At 37.1% G+C, this 20922-nt stretch overlaps 2 protein-coding genes across 3 annotated transcripts; one reads left to right on the top strand and one right to left on the bottom strand.

Annotated features, from left to right (window-relative positions):
• Positions 1-1598: 1598 nt before the first annotated feature.
• On the bottom strand, positions 1599-8533 carry ubxn6 (UBX domain protein 6). Of its 2 annotated transcripts, none has more exons than XM_030132315.1 (11): positions 8340-8533; positions 7700-7854; positions 7285-7349; positions 7059-7181; positions 6856-6953; positions 6642-6717; positions 6189-6273; positions 5819-6035; positions 4909-5039; positions 4626-4774; positions 1599-3404 (listed from the first exon to the last, which is right to left on the bottom strand). In XM_030132315.1, exons 1-11 carry the CDS (start codon positions 8420-8422, stop codon positions 3279-3281), a joined length of 1308 nt encoding a protein of 435 aa, XP_029988175.1. In that variant the 5' UTR covers positions 8423-8533; the 3' UTR covers positions 1599-3278. The 2 variants fall into 2 exon arrangements, with proteins under 2 accessions (XP_029988175.1, XP_029988174.1); XM_030132314.1 differs by having other exon boundaries at positions 5819-6038; positions 8340-8422.
• Positions 8534-17650: 9117 nt separating this feature from the next.
• LOC115417581 (snaclec macrovipecetin subunit beta-like) lies at positions 17651-18375 on the top strand. Its single transcript, XM_030131602.1, has 2 exons — positions 17651-17889; positions 17985-18375. Exons 1-2 carry the CDS (start codon positions 17651-17653, stop codon positions 18373-18375), a joined length of 630 nt encoding a protein of 209 aa, XP_029987462.1.
• The last annotated feature ends 2547 nt before the right edge of the window (positions 18376-20922 follow it).

The following is a 20922-nucleotide window of genomic DNA, read 5'->3' on the forward strand; positions in this document are numbered from 1 at the left end:
TCACATTTTGTAGTATAGCTCTACTAAAGGGTCACTTTGGTAATGACGCAGTATCACCTCTGATCCCAGTTCACACATGCACTGTCGTTAATTTCAGTTCACTAAAGCAGCATTTGAATATGTGATGTATATACCCAACACTGCACCTCAAACATTAGGACATGGGTGTCTAACATATGGCCCGTAGACCAAAACCAGCCCAAAGGTTCAAATCTGGCCCATGGTGTGAATTTATGAAATGCAAAAATTACACTGAAGATATTAACAATATAGTGTCAAACTCATTTTAGTTCTAAACTCCAAAAATGTACAATTCTTAATGCCTGTTAATGTTTTGTGTATTTGAAGACCCACTGTGACCCTAAATTTGTAACATACATGTGTAAATGATAAGTTGAGGCATAGTATTGTTAAAATTGCGCTTGTTTTTCTCAGTTTTTCAGGTAATTCACATGTTTTTGCCGGCGTTGGTCTGTCTGTGTGTGTGTGTGTGTGCAAGATAACTCAAAAAGTTAAGAACTGATTTGGATGAAAATTTCATGAAATGTTGATACTGGCACAAGGAACAAATGATTAAATTTTGGTGGTGATCGGGAGTGGGGGGGCCACTGATCTGCCTTGGCGGAGGTCTACGCTCTGAGTGCTTTTCTAGTTTATGAAATAGTTTTTAAATGTAAATATTTTCATTATGTAGTTTTACTTTTTTCACTCGAAAACAGAAAAGTTCAGGGTTGACATTATTTATAGGTTAGCATGACAGTATTTTATTGATCTGGCCCACTCGATATTAAATTGAGCTGAATGTGGAATGTGGACTAAAACAAGTGGTTCCAGGTACATCAAACCCCACCCCTTACACATATTGTAGCTTATTTTGGCATCGATTCAGCTGATGTCATCATGTCTGTGTGTGGTGATGTCAGCATATCATTTGCCTCTATATATGTGCCAAGTTTAAAGTAAGTTAAAACAAAATTGATGTTTTTATAGACTTGTGAAATTTCAGACATTTTATTTAACCACATCTATTCTGGGTCACTGGCAATCTACAGGGTGTCCCATAAGTCTCCATACATAGGAAAATAAACGTTTCTTGACATAAACCATTTTTATTTATATAATATGCTCTATATGACTGCCATTTTGTCGGAAACACATTTCAATGCGTGTCCTCCACTGCTGAAGAACTATAAAGAAGAAATATAAAGAAATACATGTTAGAACCATATATGTATGGAGACTTATGGGACACCCTGTATAAACCCAATCTGGTATGAATTCAACCAATAGTTTTGCTGCTACAGATGTGAAATTTCACCCATTATAAGTAAATGGGAAGAAAATGATTTTAAAAATTCATAGAAATTTTGAACTTTGACCTACTGTTCCTGAAATTAAATCAGAAAATACTCTGCATCACTGGCAATATATAAACCCAGTTTAGTATGAATTGAAGTTTTGCTGCTAGGGTGTTAAACAAACCAAACCAAAAACAATACCCCTTGCCTCCCCTTTGGGGGGGTGGGTTAATAACTTTGACACCCCTGCACTGGTAGCTTTTTATTAATTTCCATCCTAATAAGACATTTCACTGGGACTCCTTCTGGGTTCAGATTTAGCTTTTCCGTTTATTGAACAAAAGTTAGGATGCAATGCTAGAGATCTTGATTACAGGCAGATTAAAAGCAACAGAACACAATTCAGACATTGTTTGGACTGATCACGACTTCTCACAAATCATTTAACACTGCTGAGAAAACATTTACACCCTTCGATAGAGTAGGACCGGACAGTCGGCAGAGGAGTGCAGAAATAACTTGGTCTTTGAAATAACTCGGACTCAAAATGAAACCAACTCGTGTGACAAATGTTAACTGGCTGACACTGACAAGGAATACTACTGTTTAGCCTGGGAAGTGACCTCCTTCTGTTAGTGTTTGTATACAACTCAAATGGGATGTATTTATAAGTCAGTCATGAGAGGTAGGTTGTTGTTTTAATAACCACAAGTGTAAGAGACAACACAACTACCTGTCAGCATAAACTCTAGAAAGCATACACATTAATCTGACTCTTACTTCCTCTGTATAGATTAGTATTGAGCCAAAATGCTTCTGCAGTAAATGTCATTTCATAGTGAACCTGTGAAGGATTCATCTAAACATCTGAAGTCTCCACATCAGTCTGTTTGACCATATCTCAATTTTTTTTTTTTTTAAATTCTCCAACCTTAAAATCCTGAAATCTAGACCCCTTTTTGATTGAAGCTTAAGTAATTCTAAAGCTAAATGAGCGCTGGAAGTGATGACATGAACCTTCTGCTGTGAGCATCAAACAACAAAAGCCCTGTCCTGAGTATGAGGACACAACTGAACACCTTTTATCAAATGTTAAATAACCTTCAAAGTGCTTCAAACTAAAACACAACAACACATTTAAACTGATGAAATCATGTCGAGTGGGACCTTGTCTGTATGTACATTAGAGTCTGTGTACATTATTCAACATAAACATCTGATAAATGTAGGATTGGGCTTTGAACATTCATTCATTCATTGACAAAATCTGGGGTTGTGCACATGAAACATGCTATTTGATGCTTTAATTATCTGTGCAACCAAAAAAACAACACTATGCTGAATAAAACAGTGCAAGATTAACGCAGAGCAGGGGAAAAAAAAAAAAGACAAATGTATGTTTATAAACTGCAACGGAGCTACATGAAATCTGAACTAAACACTGACTTACACTCCAGCACCAATAAACCAGGTGCACTCAGTTTTATGCGAACAGCTTTCTTGGCTCTATTCTTCATTTTCTTTTCCATGACAGCGCGGTTCGAACGTACGGTTTAATCCGTCTGTTTTTACGGAACGAGGTGGGAGATGATGACAGTTCAAACAAGGTCTCTCAACATGCCTTGTACAGTAAAACCTAGCAAGAGCGCAGAGGACTGACAGCCTGTTTACTACGCAGCATGTACATTCAGAACTCAACAAAAACAACACTCATCCCGTGCTTTTTCCTAACAGCGCTTCCTTCCGCAGGCTGATTTCTACTCGCCGTTGGTGACAAGACTGTGGGGCGTTCCTCCACGGCAGAGGGAGCGGGGTACGAGGAAACTTGGAAAACGTTAGGGTGAAAACGCCGCCCCCCCCCTCCCCTTGCCTTAACTTTTAGCTTTTGTAAAAAATAAACACATCACTAGGCATTTGCAAAGGGGCAGATTCATCCCAGTAGTGTCAGGGAGGGACAGTTCAGGGATAGAGTCTGGATGTTCAGCTCAGGGTCTGAATTTTTTCCAGTAGTTCGGGTTTGAGGAGGGATGGGCTTTTTCCACCAGCGGCTGCGATGTCTGCCTGCACAGCCGCATCCCAGGCAAACGTTAGCAGAGCTGCAGGAACCTACAACAAAAGACAAAACACACTTTGACATCACCTGATGAAAGAAGAAAAAAAACTAATAATTACAGCGTGGTGCAGAAGTTCTAGAGTACATTTAGCATTGTTATTCATTGCGGTGCTATGACGACCATACATATTTATATTTATTTTGTCTCTTTAATAAGAACAGCTAGGATGTGCATAGTAAAAAACAAATCAGAACTATATGGTTTCTCCAGTAATAAGTGGGATCTCTGTTTGCACGTCTTGAAATCTCTTGTATCAACAGCCTTTAAGTGGCACATAATACCCATCTGAGCTATCCTTGATTCTTTTTTTGTCCGTCCAGATGATCCTATACAGCTTCTATAATGTTCAAATTTTTCTTAAAGATGTGTATTTCTTTTTATCTCTGCCAGGGAGGTTATGTTTTTGTCGGTGTTGGTTTGTCTGTTTGTCTGTCTGCAAGATAACTCAAAAAGTTATGGACAGATTTGGATGAAAATTTCAGGAAATGTTGATACTGGCACAAGGAACAAATGATTAAATTTTGGTGGTGATCGGGGGTGGGGGCCCACTGATCTGCCTTGGCGGAGGTCTGCGCTCTACGAGTGCTTTTCTAGAAAAGACAGCACAGACCTCTGCCAAGGCAGATCAGTGGGCCCCCACTCCCGATCACCACCAAAACTGAATCATTTGTTCCTTGTGCCAGTATCAACATTTCCTGAAATTTTTATCCAAATCTGGGGCAATAATCTGCCTTGGCAGAGGTCTGCACTCTCTGAGTGCTTCTAATTTTTTTGGTTTTTTTTTTTTCCAATATTTCCTGTATATTCCAGTTGTATGTATCTTGATACAGAGACTGAAGTGTACCGGTATGGTAATTATAACCTTGCCAAATAGAATAGAATAGAATTTTATTGTCACTGTCACAAGAACAATGAAGATCAGTTTACCGGCTCTGTTTGTTTAGCAGCAGATTAAAGTGCAAAAAAGAAAGACTATTAAACCATCATACAAAAGTATACTGAAAATATATACTGAAAAAATATTGAAAATGTACAAAACTACAAAGAAATATTAGAGCACACAAAAAGAAAACTATACCAAAGATAGAAAAAATATATACAAGATATAAAGGATATCAAAAAAACAAGGTGATTACACAACAAACCCAATGCTTAATCATGCCTTGTGGATTTTTCACAGCACTACATGTTCGTAAGTCTCCATGTGACTCACCAAATTGCACTCTGCAAGGGCGACTTCCTCAGATTGTTGAAGTTTTTGACCTCCGGGTGCGATCAGCTCAAAGGGCTGCCAACCGTCCACTAGAGACTCTCGTACAAAAGTGAAGAGCACAGGAAGCCGGTCCCAGGCATAAAAGGTCCCTGCATAAGATCACACATCACTACATCAGTCACCTTCAGCTATGCATTATGCAGAGGGTTTGATGGTGGAACTAGGACAAAACTATCCAAAACAGTTTGGGAGTGTATGTGATTAAAAGAGAAGAAACACTGACCTTGTAGCAGGTTTCCATCAGGCAGCCTGATCCTCAGCAGAGTGTAGTTGTACTTCCTCCTCTCTCTCTGCTCCTCTCTCTCCCTCATGGCCTTAGTGCGCAACATGGAGTTCTTCTCCACTAAATCACTCCTGAGAAACGAACAACATCCACTACATATTCAGAGCAGGTTCTTTAAAATGACTGAATTTGCTGATGAAGAACAAAATGTAAAATCAAGCTTCCCTGTTAGTTCAAAGAAAATATGGTGCAAAGTGTCTAAGTACAGTTTTGACATGCAGAGTTCACTGTGCCAATGCATTGTTCAGCTGCATTATCCATCCACTTCAACTTTGATTGTGGATCCATTTGAAAATCTAACTCATTCATAAGAAAAAGTAGAGCAACCCGTCCCAACCAGAGGCTGTGGTACTGATGGATAAAATTACAATTATCTTTTCTATTTTTTGCAAAATATTTTATTTTTAAGTATGTGTTCAAGAATTAAGGATTAAAAAAAAACATTTAAATTAAAATTGAAATGTTTCAATAACTGTTAGAGCTGAATATCACAACAGAAATCATTATGCACCATCAGGCCCAAACAAATGGGTTCTGCCACTCTTCACTAGCTAAAATTCCTTCACATGCAGGGAAACAAGATTATTTTTTTGGAAATGAAAAAAGCGACCCAGAGTTAATAAAAGCTTATAAATATGTGATGAAGAAATATGATGTATTAGAATAAATTGTTTATTTGTTATGGGAGGTAGTGATTGTTGCTAAACCTCTGTTTTTAAATTTTACATTAATTGGAGATGGTGATACACAGAGTCTTTTTTATGTTTTTTTAATAAAACTAAAAGTTTGCTTTAAGTGACAAAAGGGTGAAAACCCTTGACTACAGTGTTTATTTACAAGGCACCCATACCGCTGCTGTTGCTCCTTTTTGAGCTCTTCTGCTGTCAGGTTGTAGAATTCCGGCGGCAGCTCGAAGCGTTGTGCATTTGGAGACGATCTGAAGGCTTGAGGCTGTCTGTCCAGCTGAGCTCTGACGGGCTCTCCTCTCTGAAGACGATCCCTTCTTTCCTTCATTAACTCCAGGGCGTCAGGACTCTGTTCCGGTAAGACCAGGAACTCCTCGTCTTCTTCTGACCCCCCCAAAAAATAAAATAATGTTATGACTCACACATTGTTAGATGGAGGTTTTGCTCACTAGGTTGCCACTCTAACTAATTGATTGACTTTGATATACTGGAGAAAAAAAAGTGACCAGTGCACAAGACTTAGAGTGAAATTACCTTGACCCTCTACTGGAAGCATAGCACTTATGAAGCCCAGAGCCTCCAGGAACTCTCTGGTACCTTCCACACAACGGACTTTCTCCTACAATGAAACAACAAAAGAGAACTATGTTAAAAATATTATTGTAAATGCTTTATTTCATAAGCCTGACCTGTGAGTGAACACCACTTTCACTATTTTCATATGTAGATATGACAATTTGAGCAGTTGGCTCCGTAATTTAAGCAGCTGGCTTCACAAAATGGCTTCACTGATACAAATCTTGGTTTTGTTTCATTTGCAAAATGATTTTACCTGAAATAGTAAATACTGAGTAAAATGATAATAACTACATCAAATAATACAATAAGAAACAGATGCAAATATGAATGTTGGAATTATTAGTATTGTTCCAGTAAATGAAATGTAGTAGAAGTGAAAAACCTGACAAAATCAAGTGTCATACATACCTGGAACACCTTATTACTGACTTTAATCTTCCTGTATTTCTCTTCTGTGGGATTCTTACATACATTTTCAACATACCTGTTGATGACATTATGAAAATGCCTAAAAATCCAGCACACAATTTTTTAAAAATATGAAAGTTGATTTGAAAAAAACAAAACAAAACAAACTCAAACCACAAATTCAAAGCCATGTCTGAGGACAACCTTTCCTTACTTGCTTATAATGTCCACAGCAGCCTTCACTTTATCTCTGTCTTTGTTAAATGTGTGGATCATCATAACAGAGGCCTCGATCGCATCCTCTTCAAACCGCTGACAGTAACAACAGAAAACATGTTGCATCAACAGTACTGTTAATCACATTATCATGTTGCTGAGATTTTTATATGGATCTGAAAATGATATGGTCAGACATACCATTAGAATAGCCTCTTTAATGTGCACTTCCCTGTCACTCTTAGTTAAAATGGCTCCAGTTAAGGGACAGATAAAATACACTCCAGACACTGAGAGACATGAAGGATCTTTCACTTTGGATCCCTGGACAAATAATTATAAAAAAAAAAATCATTAGAATAAATTATATTTAGTTTGAGTATATGTGTGTGTGTGAATATCTACATGCATCCTTTCCAACTCATACCTCTGCTGCAGCTGCCTTTTCTTTTTCAGCCAGTGCAGCCGCCTCTGCCTCCAACTCTCTTTTAACTGTAGTAAAAGTAAAACAAATTATTTACATGCAATTAAATTCTCTACTTACCAGGGTTGCTTAACAAACTAAAAGCAAACAAGAATCTGGTTGCTTATTACAACCTTTCTTTGTAGACTAATACTGATATAAACAAGATGCTTTGTACTAAAAGTTTTGCTGATTTTCAGTGCTTTTATATCCAATGCTTATATTCAATCAGACCATGGCTGACAACCATAAAAGCCCTTCCATACATGACAACTGCACACTCCCTCTGTGTCACTGAAAAGCTACCAGTGTTGTAAGGAGAGGATCTGATTTCAGACACCACACACAGTGACCCTGTAATGCTGGGTTTGTGTCCCACCCTGGTTCCTGATGGCGTCGTGGGAAGTGTGCACCTTCGGCCGCTGCTGCTGTTCAATCCTGGCCAGGGCTGCAGCTCCAGCCATCTGGGCTCCTTGACTGGGTACATGGCGATTTTTAACAGTGGAGCTGCTCTGCACCGGTTCTGGTTTGGAACTACAGTGTTACAGAAACAGACACAGTGAGGCAGACGGATGTTGTGGTTCAGCGTTAACGTGCAAACAGCCACACACAGTTTACTAATGAGCAGCAACAAGCTAACACTAAGCTAACCTATGGAGGTACTCCTGTTAAATGGTGTACCAGGAAGTCTATTTTCTAGTCTTATCTTTATGCATTTGTCACTTGAAGTTACCCAGGCCGTTTACAACATAAGCTCGTTGACAGATTAAGTGTTAGCTACCCTGAGTTTAGATGGACGCCTCCCACTGTGCTTAGCATTATGTAACCCAGCTGATAACGGCCGTAAACGGTTAGCCCGTAAACCTTGAACACACAGTTAGTGTCACTACTCAGAAGTGTAAGCTTTTACACCCGCAAACCCTGAATAAACAGTCTACTAGCTAGCATTAGGCTGACTCATTTCGTTGGAAAGCTAGCTCTAGCGTTGTAGCAGCTGTAAAAGAAAGTTTGCTAATTACCTGGTGTCCTCTGTTAGCTTCTTACCAGGTCCCGCGGATTTAAATTTTATGTCCTTTTTAATGTCTTCAAAAAACTTCTTCATTTCCTTGAGCTGTCACAGAGGTAATGTGGCTGTAGAAGGAAACACCAATATACGAGCACGGCTCCTAGCTTAGGAGGACGACCAAAACAATACTTGAGCTGAAAGGAAACTACTTCCGCCTCATAAAGGACGGTGTCGCCCCCTGGTGGTTCAACCAGTGCAAGTTCAGGAGTGTCCAGCTCAATGAGACCAATTTGACCTGAAGTGAGCTGGACCAGTAAAATAATAACATAACAGACCAGTGGTTCCCAACCTTTTGTGGTTCATGACCCCATTTTAACATCACAAATTTCTGTCGACCTCAGACATTTTTTTGCTATAATTAATTTGTTTTTGATCATGTAATAGTTTGTTATGTTGCAAATAAACGTTAATTTTAGATGACATTTAATCTGTAGAATAGGGGTGTTAAACTCATTTTAGTTCAGGGCCCATATTTAACCCAATTTGATCTTAAGCAGGCCACACCAGTAAAATAATGACTTAATAGCCTATAAATAATGACAAATCCAAGTTTTTCTGTTTTGTTTAAGTATAAAAACCCCCCAATTAAATTATGAAAATATTTACATTTTACCAAAAAGATGTGAATAACCTGAAAAAACAGACATTTCATTTGAAAAATTAGTGCAATTTTAACAATATTACGCCTCAACTTATTATTTATACATGTGCATTTACACACAGTGTTACATAAACATTTGGTAACAGGCAGAATATTGTTAAAATTTTGGAGTTTGGAACTAAAATTTGAACAATTTCTACAATATTCCATCTCTTATTATTAACACAACTACAGATCACAGTGGATCCATGAATGCACAAAACATTTAGTAACAGGCAGAATATTGTTAAAACTGCACATTTCGGGTTGTTCGTCTTTGTTTTTATTTATGTATTTATTTGCATTTTATTGTGAAAGAATAGTTTTGTAAATGTAAATATTTTCACAGTGTAATGTTATTTTTTTTTCACTTCAATTTTTTCTACATAATTTTTTACAGAGAAAATTTGTAGTTGTCATTATTTATGGGTTATTGTGTTGTTATTTTTACTGTAGATCACATTGGTCTGTGTGTGGAACCTGAACCAAAAGGATTTTTGACCCCCTTGACTGTTCAGGTTAATTTTTGCACTTTCATCCCACAGGCCAGAATGGAACCTTTGGCGGGCCAGATTTGGCCCCCGGGCCGCATGTTTGACACCTGTGCTATAGAATGTATATTATTATGGATGGAGGCAGAAAAGCCGGGTGTAGATTACTGCACAAAGGTAGAATTTTATTATCCTTGGTCAGGATATGTACAGTCAGTCCAGCCTGGATTTAAAAGGCTGCAATGAATTACCGAACAATTAAGGAATTTTGAATCAATAAATACATACTGGGCACAGTGAACATTTGAAAGATAAACAGTACCACAGTGCTTCAATTTCAGCTTCAGAGTTTGTCATGTCTTTTATGTATTGTCATTGTCTCTGTCAACTCAACATATATTTTATTAGTAAGTTTTTTTTTTAAATTATTTTTTATCAATTACTAGAAATTTAAGGCAACCCCATTTGAATTCCAGCCGGCTCCACATGGGGTCCTGACTCCAAGGTTGAAAAACACTGTAGACTATAAATAGACTATAAATAATGACAAGTCTGAGTTTGTCTTTTTGTTTTCATGCATCCAAAAAACACTGAATTATAAAATTATGAATTATTATGAAATTATTAATTTACATTTACTAACTATCCTTTTGCAAAAAATTTGAATAACCTGAAAAAAAAAAGAATTTTCTTTTTTTTCATAGTTTTTATTGCAATTTTTTGTTTTTCATTCAACAAAACAGTGTCTTCTAAAGACAAGACACAAAACAAAACATACACAACAGCTCTTATATGAGAAATAAAAACACAAAAACAGCTTAATATAGAAGGTGGTTGGTCAGACTTACAGTGTATGGGAGTCACATTTATGAATGTCATTTAAGTGCACACCAGTCCTTTTAATAGGGGGTAGATGAGAGGTCCAGTTCGATATAGTCCAAAAATGGGCACCACACTCTGTAGAACTGGTCTACACTGTTATGTATAATATTGGTAAGATATTCTAGGGGGATCAGTTCAAAAATTGTTTTACACCAACCACAGATTGAAGGAATCTTGTCACTGACCCACTGCAAGAGAATATTATATACAAATGTTAGAATATTATACAGTCTTTTTCTGGCTGCTATTTTCACATATTTACTTGGAAGACCCAAGACCAAGGACACGGGGTCCGTTTGTATATCAGTATTAAAAGTTATCTCCATTTAAAACTGAAATTTCTTAAGAAAAATAAGTTAAATTTTAACAATATTGTGCCTCAACTTTTCATTTATACATGTGCATTACACACAATATTACACAAATATTTGCTAACAGGCGTAATATTGTTAAACATTTGGAGCTAAAAAAAGAACAATTTCTACAATATTACGTCTCATTTTATTCTCAAACCAACTTACAGATCACAATGGATCTATAAATGCACAAAACATTTAGTAACAGGCAGAATATTGTTAAAAAGGACACTCAATTTTTTTTCTAGACAGTTCAGGTTGTTCATGATTGTCCAGGTTATTAATATTTTCATGTTAAAGGATGTGTTGTAAATGTTGCCTAAATATTTTTTTGTAGTGTAAAGTACATTTTTTCACATTAAAACCAAAGAAAATTTGGAGTTGTCAATATTTATAGGTTATTGGGCTGTTATTTTACTAGATCACATTTGTGTGTATGTGGAGCCTGAACTGAAATGAGTTTGAAACCCTTATTTTTGCACTTTGCAGATTCATCCCACTGGCTGGATTGGAACTGTTGGTGGGCTGGTTTTAGCCAACAGGTCATGTGTTTGAGACCCCTGATCTAAAATACTCTCTAACTCTTTTAGTCTGTTGTTGAAAAACATTTATTACCTCCGCCAAGGAGGTTATGTTTTTGCCAGGGTTTGTTTGTCTGTTTGTTTGTCTGTCCGTTAGTGTGCAACATAACTCAAAAAGTTATGGACAGATTTTGATGAAATTTTCAGGGTTTGTTGGAAATGGGATAAGGAAGAAATGATTAACTTTTGGGGGTGATCGGGGGTGGGGGGGCCCACGGGGGAGCCCACTGATCAGCCTTGGCGGAGGTCTGCGCTCTCCGAGTGCTTCTAGTTATTATTATTATTATTATTATTATTATTATTATTATTATTATTATTATTATTATTATTATTATCATTATTATTTATGTATTTATTTTGTGGTTTGTTTGCTTATCAATCATTTATGTACCAGTACTTATATTTTGCTGTTTGATTTTGGTTTTTATTTTATTGTCCACATGTTTGAAATAAAGATTTCATTCATTCATTCATTCATTCAACTACCAGCATGGTCTCCTCCATTACATCCATAAATTTCCTCTCTGGTAGCTCCATCTTTATCATCCATCCTTCTGTTTCATCCTAATTACCCCCAAAGAAAATCTCAACACCTCCAGCTCTGCCTTCTGTCTTTTTGTCAGTGCATTGTCTCTAAACGGTACAGCATCATTGGTCTCACTACCATCCTTGTACATCTTTCCTTCAAATCTTGGAAAAGTAAAACCTGTGAAATGCTTAAACTTAGAAAATACAACTTGAGAAAAAAAAAAAGGTAATTTGGAATTTGATGGCGCTAACTCATCTCCAACAACAGGACAGAGCCATGTTTATTGCCTCTCCTTTAACAACAGCCTGTAAACATCTAGGGATGAACAACTTAAGAGCCTGCATGAAATAGGATTCTAGTTGCACTACAGTCCTGGATATTCCTTCTACTCATTTTTTCCTTAAAATTGTAATTTTTTTCATTTTAAATATTTGTTATGTTCTCTGTGTTTTATTGTAGATCAAATATGGGTTTATGAGATTTGCAAATCATTGTAATATCCAAACTTTTTGGAAATTGGGGTTGTACATTGTCATATTATGTTCTCAAACTGCCCATAAATCTGCTAATTACTGTTTTTTCTTTAGGATTATTGTTCACTAATTGTAAGATATGAGGAGTAAGACAGCCAGTAACCCATATTCTCACTCACTTTGCAAACATTCAATGCAATATTTAGAATGCTGCACTTTACCAAAATGAAAAAAGGAAGGAAAAAAAGAAAGGAAAGAGAAGATATCATGTGATGAAACACTATAGATTTTGGACACATACTGCTTGATAATATCCATAAGGCCTTGGTGTCAGGTAGAAAATGTTAAAAGAAATCCATGATTAATTTACATTGTTGAGTTTATTCCCAAAAAATAAATAAATAAAAATAGTTTAGATGTGTAGAATGTGTCCAGTTGTATTTCTTCTCTGTTTCTTCTCTTCTCTGTTCTTCTCTGGTTTTCACTTCCACAAACTGAATTGCTGCTCCATGATAAGAGCCTTCCTTCATTTGACTATTAGTGATGAGATCATTTGTTTGGCTGACACAATAAAACAAACACCTTAAACATCATCTTGACACTGAGTTTGTTGAAGTGTCAAGTGGACAGTGAAACAGAGGGAAACTGTCATACGATTTGTCCAAGTATCACCACAATGGAATGAGTCTGAATATGTTTTCATAATGAAACGTAAGCATCTCCTAACATCTCAAAACAGATATTTAGCAGTGTGTTATACTGTTCACAAAGTTGGTCAGTTAGTTTAACCCATAAAGACCCAGCACTACTTTTATGTCAGTCCCTAAATGTTATTTTTTCTGTATTTAATCATTCTTAATTGATTTATAGCCATTTATTATAATATTATCCTCTGTATTCTGTGTTTTTTTCCAGTGTAAATCATGTGTTTTCCTATATTTAATTTTCTGATCATATAGATTTTCATAAACGTTCAGATTGAAGTTGTGTTTTATTATAACAGAAACAGAGAAAACTGAAGGAAAAGTGACTTTTTGAACAGAATATATCATTACTTGAACATAAAACAAGCATCTCCATCCACTTTCAATGATCCAACTCCATGGTTTTACTGGTGAATCAATGTTGTTGAAGATGACGGTGTTTTCACATTCATTATGGAGCCTCTGAACGTCCAAATGAGTCATATCTGATAACCATGGACAGATGACAAACTGTATTTTACACCAATTATTTACATGTATTGATAGGATTAGTGGATCAGAAGTTACTAAATATTTTAAATCAGTAGATGCTTTTAGTCACTGGTGGATATTTGGGTCTTTAACCCTTTCATGCATGAATTATGAGAACCTTATGGTTGAGTTTTGTTTTGTTTTTGTTTTTCTGAGTGTTTTTATTCCTCCCTAGGCATGAAAAAACCAATGAGATTGTGGTTTTTTTTCATAGATTTACAAAAATGTCCGCTCAGCTACACTATGAATTTTATTCCTGAAGCAAAGAAACATGTATTTAAAACTCAATATGATAAAGTGATATGAAAACAGTAAAATGAAACCATGTTTAATGCAGCTAATCTGATGTTTTCTCACATTTTAACATATTCTAATATTAGTTATTACTCACTTCATGGAGATAATATGCAAAAAAAAAATAACAATTAACAATTGATTTCAACTCAAGAACCAATCAACAACAGGAAAGTTACAGTAATGGTATGAATTGCAGTTTAAGAGATGATGCATAAGTGTCCACTGTGTTGGCTGATATGGAACTAAAACAACTAAACCCATGAATATACATGAGAACAGCTGGAGAAGGACTGTCCACTGGAGTGACTACTATGCATGAAAGGGTTAAGGGTTAAAAGTATGATGATGTTTCAGACTCAATATTGACTTTGCTTTAGTATAAATGGCAAGATAGTAGATGAGTGGACTGTGTATTTTCAAAATAAGTTACAAAAAGTAGCTAGATTTTGATTGCTCATTGTCTGCACCACACAAAAGTAAAGCAGTTTCATTAAACTTTGTGGCAGGGTTTAAGAGAGACTTTTTTTAACATTTGAAACAAACAAATGAACAAAGACCGGATAAGTTGAGTTTACTTAAAAAATTTGAGTTAACTCGTTGGCTTAAAAATTTAAGTAATGAGTAATGAAAACTTGAATGTATTAAACTTCAATGCTTGATTTGAATGGGATTGCTATTTCAAGTACAAAACACTAAATGCCAAGTTCATTTAACTTAAAATTTGTTGCAATGTCAATTGCTTTGTATAATTATTAGACTTAATATCATCAGTTCATTGTACTCATATCCAAGCAGATTAAAATTAAACTTGCTGCAATATAAATTGCTTTGTAAAATTACTTAATATATTATAGTGTGAAGGCTAATATATTGAACGGAATGACACAGCAACACTGTAAACCCGGACTTTGTATTACCTAAAATGCTTTAATTACAATGTACTTAAATGATTTAAGTTTTATTACATTACCATAAAATGTTAAGTGTATGCTACTAATTTGTAGGCATAGTCGAAAGTACGAAAAACAGTTTAAGTTGAATGGATTTAAATCACTAAGTTTTAGTCATGACCACACCTTTGTATCTCAACATTGCATTGTGGGTATGGGTAATGTTGCTGAAAATGTGTTATTTTTATGTGCAAACGTTCAGTGGGGTTGTGGTGTTAGTGTTAATTTTGACTTAATGTGTGTATGGTAATGTTTATTGGCCTTTTTGTGTTTGTTTTTGTATTTTTTGTAGAGCTGCACCATGAGTGAAAGCCATAGGCTGAACAATAGGTATCCTGTTCAGCAATTATTCTTTCAATGAAAATTTAGATGGCTAAATAAACTAAAAGCAATTTCTGCACTGACTCATTATGATGTATAGACTTCTTGCATAACATTTTTCCATGCCATATCATATTTAGTTTGATAATTATACAAAGCATTTTTTATTGTGAAATATTTTAATTTAAATCAACTTGGAATTAAGCACAATGACCTGATGATATGAAGTTAATGATTGTACAAAGCAAGTGAGACTGGACCAAATTTTAGGTTACGTTAACTTGGCATTTAATGTGTTGTACTTAAAATAGCAATTCCATTCAAATCAAGCATTTAAGTTTAATACACTCAAGTTTTCATCACTCATTACTTAAATTTTTTAAGGCAACCGGTTTACTCAAATTTTTTAAGTAAACTCAACTTATCTGGTCTTACAGTGAACAGGGCTAATTATCCTCCATTATTTGGACTGGAAGCAGTTCACATAAGGTGCTACACTTTCATCTTTTACTCAAGACCCCTTTGTCTATACTCTTTTTTTTTTTTTTTTAACATTCTTTTTATTGAACATTTTCAGAGTTATACAGTCCAGCACAGCACACACAGGTTGCACGAAACACACAGCAAATCCAAAATATATGTCCACAGCAATGATCTCAAAAGTCCCCACTAAGTCTATTTCAGGTAGTTGCAGTCTTAGCTCCCAGATACTCCAACACCCCGCCAAACTCCGCTGCAAAGACGTCCCTCCGATCGTCAATACAAAATCTTAGTCTTTCCATAGAAACACAATCTGATATCAAAGATTTCCACAGATGCACTGAAGGAGGTTCTCCTCCTACCCATTTGGTCATAACAGCCTTTTGGCAGAGCATAAACATCGTCTATACTCTTTGTCGATTGGATAAAATATTAATAAGAAGTGAAAGCTAATTGCTCAACAACATCAATGTATAACAGGAGAGTGTAACGAAGCTCCTAATTTGTATTTGGTTTGTGCTTTAGTGAAGTTGGTGGGGGTCTCCAAGGGCATGTTCTCACTGCCAGCCTCAGTGCTCATTTTTGACCCACTGTTCTTGTTTGTATGTTAATAATTTCTACATACCTGAATGTGTACAAACGGCAAATAAAACTATCTTACTATTTTATCTTATTTGTTTGACTGTTTATTACTTTTTCCCAATATGACCAATATCCAACTCCAGTGCACAAAAGCATTTAGTGTGGAAGTGTTTGGTTAATTTCCCTCAGTAAGTTCTTTTATACATCTTCTGATGCACCTGAACACATCATCAGTGATGTAACCCAGTTTCCTTGGGTGTTTCAGGTCTCCCAACATCATACACCCTCTTCCAGGCGACCCCACCATGGTTGATCAGACCGCAGTGTGTGTTCAGGTGGCATTCACTTGTCCTCAGCTGCTTCTGTGATGTTCTAGATGGCTCTGCTCCTTGCTCCCCCTGTGATGCCCAGTGCACTGAGGGCCCACAAACCCACTGCAGCCTACTTCAGTGGGCATGCACCTTGCCTTCCAGCCCTGCTCTCGACAGCTGAGGACCAGATGTCTGTATTTGGTCCGCTTCTTTTCATGAGCCTCCCCCAAGCAGCCCTCCCATGGCACCGTGATCTCCATGATGATGATGTTCCTGGTTCTCTCCAAGACCAGCAGTAACTCTAGCCTCAGTGTGGTGCTGATGATGTGCTGCAGGAACCTCAGCAGTTTCTCCAGATCCACTGAAAGTAAAAATACTTATACACAGTGGAAAAACTCCACTACAAGTAAAACATGTGCATTCTAAACCTTACTTTCAGGCTAAAACACGTAGGCATGATCACAACTCACTTTGCAACAGAAAGGTTCAGGTCAGTGTTTTACAGTTATTATGTATGTTTAAGATTCATGGTTAACAGCATGTGAGTGACTCCCTTCAGTGCAAAGTTGGTAAAGGGTAAATGGTCAGTACTTATATAGTGCTTTTCCACACATTTATGGTGCCCATAGCGCTTTACAAAGCCTCACATTCACCCATTCATGCACACACTCATACACCAGTAGGCGGCTGCTGCCATGCAAGGCGCTGCCTGGCCCTACTGGGAGCAATTTAGGGTTCAGTGTCTTGCCCAAGGACACCTTGACATGTGGACAGCTGGAACCAGGAAGTTGGGATGAATTTCAGTCTAAACTGACATAAAAGTTAGATAGATTCTGACCTGACTGCTCAGACTGAGATTGCAGTCTACTATGAAGAAAACAGATCTGAGTTGCATATAAGTAAAAAGATCAGATTTGCATCAATTTGGCCTGCAGTGTGAATGAGAGCTTGAGTGGATTTGTTTCACAGACACACATTGTTTGAATGATTCAAAATCTCTCACCTAGGTCCAGGGTCTGTTTATGTAGTGAATGCAAAACACCATTTGTGAACATGAATATACATCAGTGCATTCCACCTACGAGTGATCTGACAGAGTCCAAGAGGACAAAGCAGAAAAAGGCTCAAACAGGAGGATGACGGCTGCCTTCATGATGCTCATTGTCACCAGTGTTTGCAGTTTGTCTGCTAAACACATCTATATGCCAAGGGCAAAAATATGGTCTGAAGCTCAGGCAGACTGCAGGGCCAACTTTATTGATCTTTCAGCAATCACCAGTAAGACGGAAAATGAAGCATTCAAAATGGAACATGGAGACAAATCTGGATGGATTGGTCTCTACAGGGATTCCACCAGCCCCACTGAATATAGCTGGTCAGGGGGAGGATATGTAAACTACACAGAATGGGCTTCATTTTATAGAAACGTATTTATATTTTTGTCTTCCATTTTTATGGCTTTTGGCAAAGCAGCGGATGGCTACTTTATTCCGGCTTTATCCCCAGAGATTACTTCTGCTTCAGCCTGATTGTCATTGAGGAGAAAAAGTCCTGGGAAGAGGCTCTGGAGTACTGCAGAGAGAAACACGCCGAGATCACCAGCCTGGTCTCTGAGCATGAGGTCCTCCTGGCTCAGAAGGTGATCCAGCCGAACAGCATCACTGATCCGGTCTGGATCGGCCTGTGTTTTCTGGGAAATCGCTGGCTGTGGGTGAATGGAGACCCTCTGGAGTATCAGGCCTGGACCATGGGAGAAGAGCACAGCCAGTGTCTGGAAAAGGGACGCTGCGGAGCTCTCGCCAAAGGGGGGCAGTGGGAAAACCGGGACTGCCAGGAGAGACTCAGCTTTATCTGCTACTAACTGGGAAAGAACAATGAATGACACCACAGTAGGAAATACACCGACATGACTTAAATGAAAAGTAAAAGTCAGTAGTGTGTGAAACTGCTCTATTTTTACAGAGTGCTCTACATTCAGTGATTTCCCCTTAGTGTCATTTAGTGTCTGACTTTAATCCATGCAGCATTTTAGAAGACTTTATTTTACATTGGTCTTTATTGATATGTGATTACACCGTTTTTATTCTTATATTTAAGTTTAAAAATAAGAAAAAAATTGCTTTCATTAAATGGTTTTATTTCTTCAAGAAATGTTATGCTTTGAAAAGTAGTGTATGGGTAAATAACCTTAGTAATCTGTTTGAAGTTTTCACCAGAAATAATTTGCACTTCTGTTGATCTAATTTTTCCTCTTTAGTTCATGTCATATTATAGGAATTCTGTGAAGGTTTGTCATATTTAGCTGTTTTATTATTTAGATTCTGTTGATGTCAAGAAATGTGTCCATACATCAGAAACATTAAACAAACCCTGTATTATTCAAGCTCCATAATGGTTTATTTTATTGCTTATTTCCAAATTATTAAGCAAGACCTTTATTTTTTTTTTAAAAAAATATATATAAAGCTGAATAGAATTTTAGTTTTTTCCATATTTACAGAGAACCCATAGGCTATCTTTGTGTTTGAGAGATTGTCTTGTACAATGACCAGCCACAATATTACAGGTTTTGTTAGATATTTCATGCCAGTGGATAGGAGGATATATTAGGCTGCAAGTGAGCATTTAGTCCTTGAAGTTGATGTGTTGGGACCAGCTAAATATTTAGCAAAAGGATCTGAGAGACTTTGACAAGGGCCACATGATGACTAAATAAGTGGGTCAGAGCATTTCAGAAAGTGCAGGTCTTATTGCGTGTTGTGGGTCTGCAGTGGTTGGTTGCGAAAGTGGTCTAAAGAAAGACTACATGAGAGGTCACTCTCCTCAGTGAATCACCTGTGGGATGTGCTGGACAAACAAATTCATCCACTGAGGCCCTATTTTGCAGTTTACAGGACTTAGAAGCAGTGTTGCCTGGTGAAATTATTTTTTGGTGGAGAGCAGTATGCAAGTCAGTTTTCAGATGCACTATAACTGCATATCACATGTGGGATATGCCAAAGCATAGTTTGAATTATGGGGGGATACTGGAGGGAAGACCTAGACCCCTCTAAAGAGACAAAAATATCAGTTTTTTTTAGGGGGGTCTTAGGCTTAAACTTAGACAAACTTTTTTGATCCACAAGGGAAATTACTTGGTCACAATAGCTCAGTTGAATTCAAAAACATTCTTGAAAAAACTACAAAAAAAAGGAAAGTAAATGTGAAGAGATAAAAGCAATAAATAATATAGGGAGTTAGCAAAACCAAATATATTATTTTTGGTAGAAGGAAAAATAACAAACGAGTTAAAATTAGAATTATGGAAATTGAATTTGAAAGAGTAGAGCCGCTGCTCCTCCACACTGAGAGGAGCCAGCTGAGGTGGTTCAGACATCTAGTGAGGACGCCTCCTGAACACCTCCCTGGGGAGGTGTGTCCGTCCAGCAGGAGACCCCGGGGCTGACCCAGGACACGCTGGAGGGATTATATCTCTGGGCTGGTCTGGGAACGCCTCAGGATTCCCCTGGAGGAGCTGGTGGAAGTGGCTATGGAGAGGGCTGTGTGGGCTTCTGCTGAGGCTGCTGCCCCCGAGACCCAGACCAGGATAAGTGGATGAAGACAGTACGGTATGGAAACTGAAAGAGTGTTTGCAACTACATTTTTAGCCATTATAAATGATGACAAACTAACTGGAATTGGAACAGCATGTAGATTTCCTAAGATCAAAAATAGCCAAAAGTTATAATGCATAAAACTGAAAACCTAAATCAGAAATCTCTCCATATATTGTATGATTCTCTTGTTCATCCATATCTCAACTATTGTGTGGCAATATGGAGTAATAATTATAAATCAAATATTAATTCTTCAAAAATTATTCTTCAAAAAAAAGGCAATTTGTCAATCGAGCACAGTACTTAGCTCCAACAAATTCCCTATTTTTAAAATTAAATGCTTGAAAACTACATGATCTTGTCAATCTTAATACAGGTAGTTAGCCTGGGACCACCCCACAAAGTCTGCGATCAGTGTCCTGTCCTCCTCCTCCCGTCCATCTCTAATACACCCAACCACTGCAGAGTCATCAGAAGTTGGGACCCCACATGGGGTCACCTGGAATTCAAATGGGATCACCTGAAATTTCTCATAATTGATGAAAAAAACAAAACAAAACAAAAAAAAAACTTACCAATAAAAAATATATGGTAAGTTGAGAGAGACAATCACAATACATAAAAGACATGACAAACTCTAAAACTGAAGCACTGTGGTACTGTTTATCTTTCAAATGTTCATTGTGGTCGGTTTCAGATGCTGCAGCTCTTTCATAATTCATAGTTTGAGTTATTGTTTGTTCAGTATTAATTGTCAGCCTTGTAAATACAAGCTGGACTGACTGTACATATCCTGACCAAGGAAAATAAAA

The sequence above is a fragment of the Sphaeramia orbicularis genome, chromosome 4 (genome assembly GCF_902148855.1).
Source record: "Sphaeramia orbicularis chromosome 4, fSphaOr1.1, whole genome shotgun sequence".
Classification (NCBI taxonomy): domain Eukaryota; kingdom Metazoa; phylum Chordata; class Actinopteri; order Kurtiformes; family Apogonidae; genus Sphaeramia; species Sphaeramia orbicularis.

Excerpts from the sequence above, each read along its gene's own strand:
- LOC115417581 (XM_030131602.1), top strand. The coding sequence starts at position 17,651 with ATGACGGCTGCCTTCATGATGCTCATTGTCACCAGTGTTTGCAGTTTG. Across the intron at positions 17,890-17,984 it reads AGCCCCACTGAATATAGCTG|CAGCGGATGGCTACTTTATT; the intron begins GTCAGGGGGAGG and ends CTTTTGGCAAAG.
- ubxn6 (XM_030132314.1), bottom strand. The coding sequence starts at position 8,422 with ATGAAGAAGTTTTTTGAAGACATTAAAAAGGACATAAAATTTAAATCC. Across the intron at positions 6,954-7,058 it reads TTAAAGAGGCTATTCTAATG|CGGTTTGAAGAGGATGCGAT; the intron begins GTATGTCTGACC and ends TGTTACTGTCAG. Across the intron at positions 6,039-6,188 it reads GCTTCCAGTAGAGGGTCAAG|AAGAAGACGAGGAGTTCCTG; the intron begins GTAATTTCACTC and ends TGGGGGGGTCAG.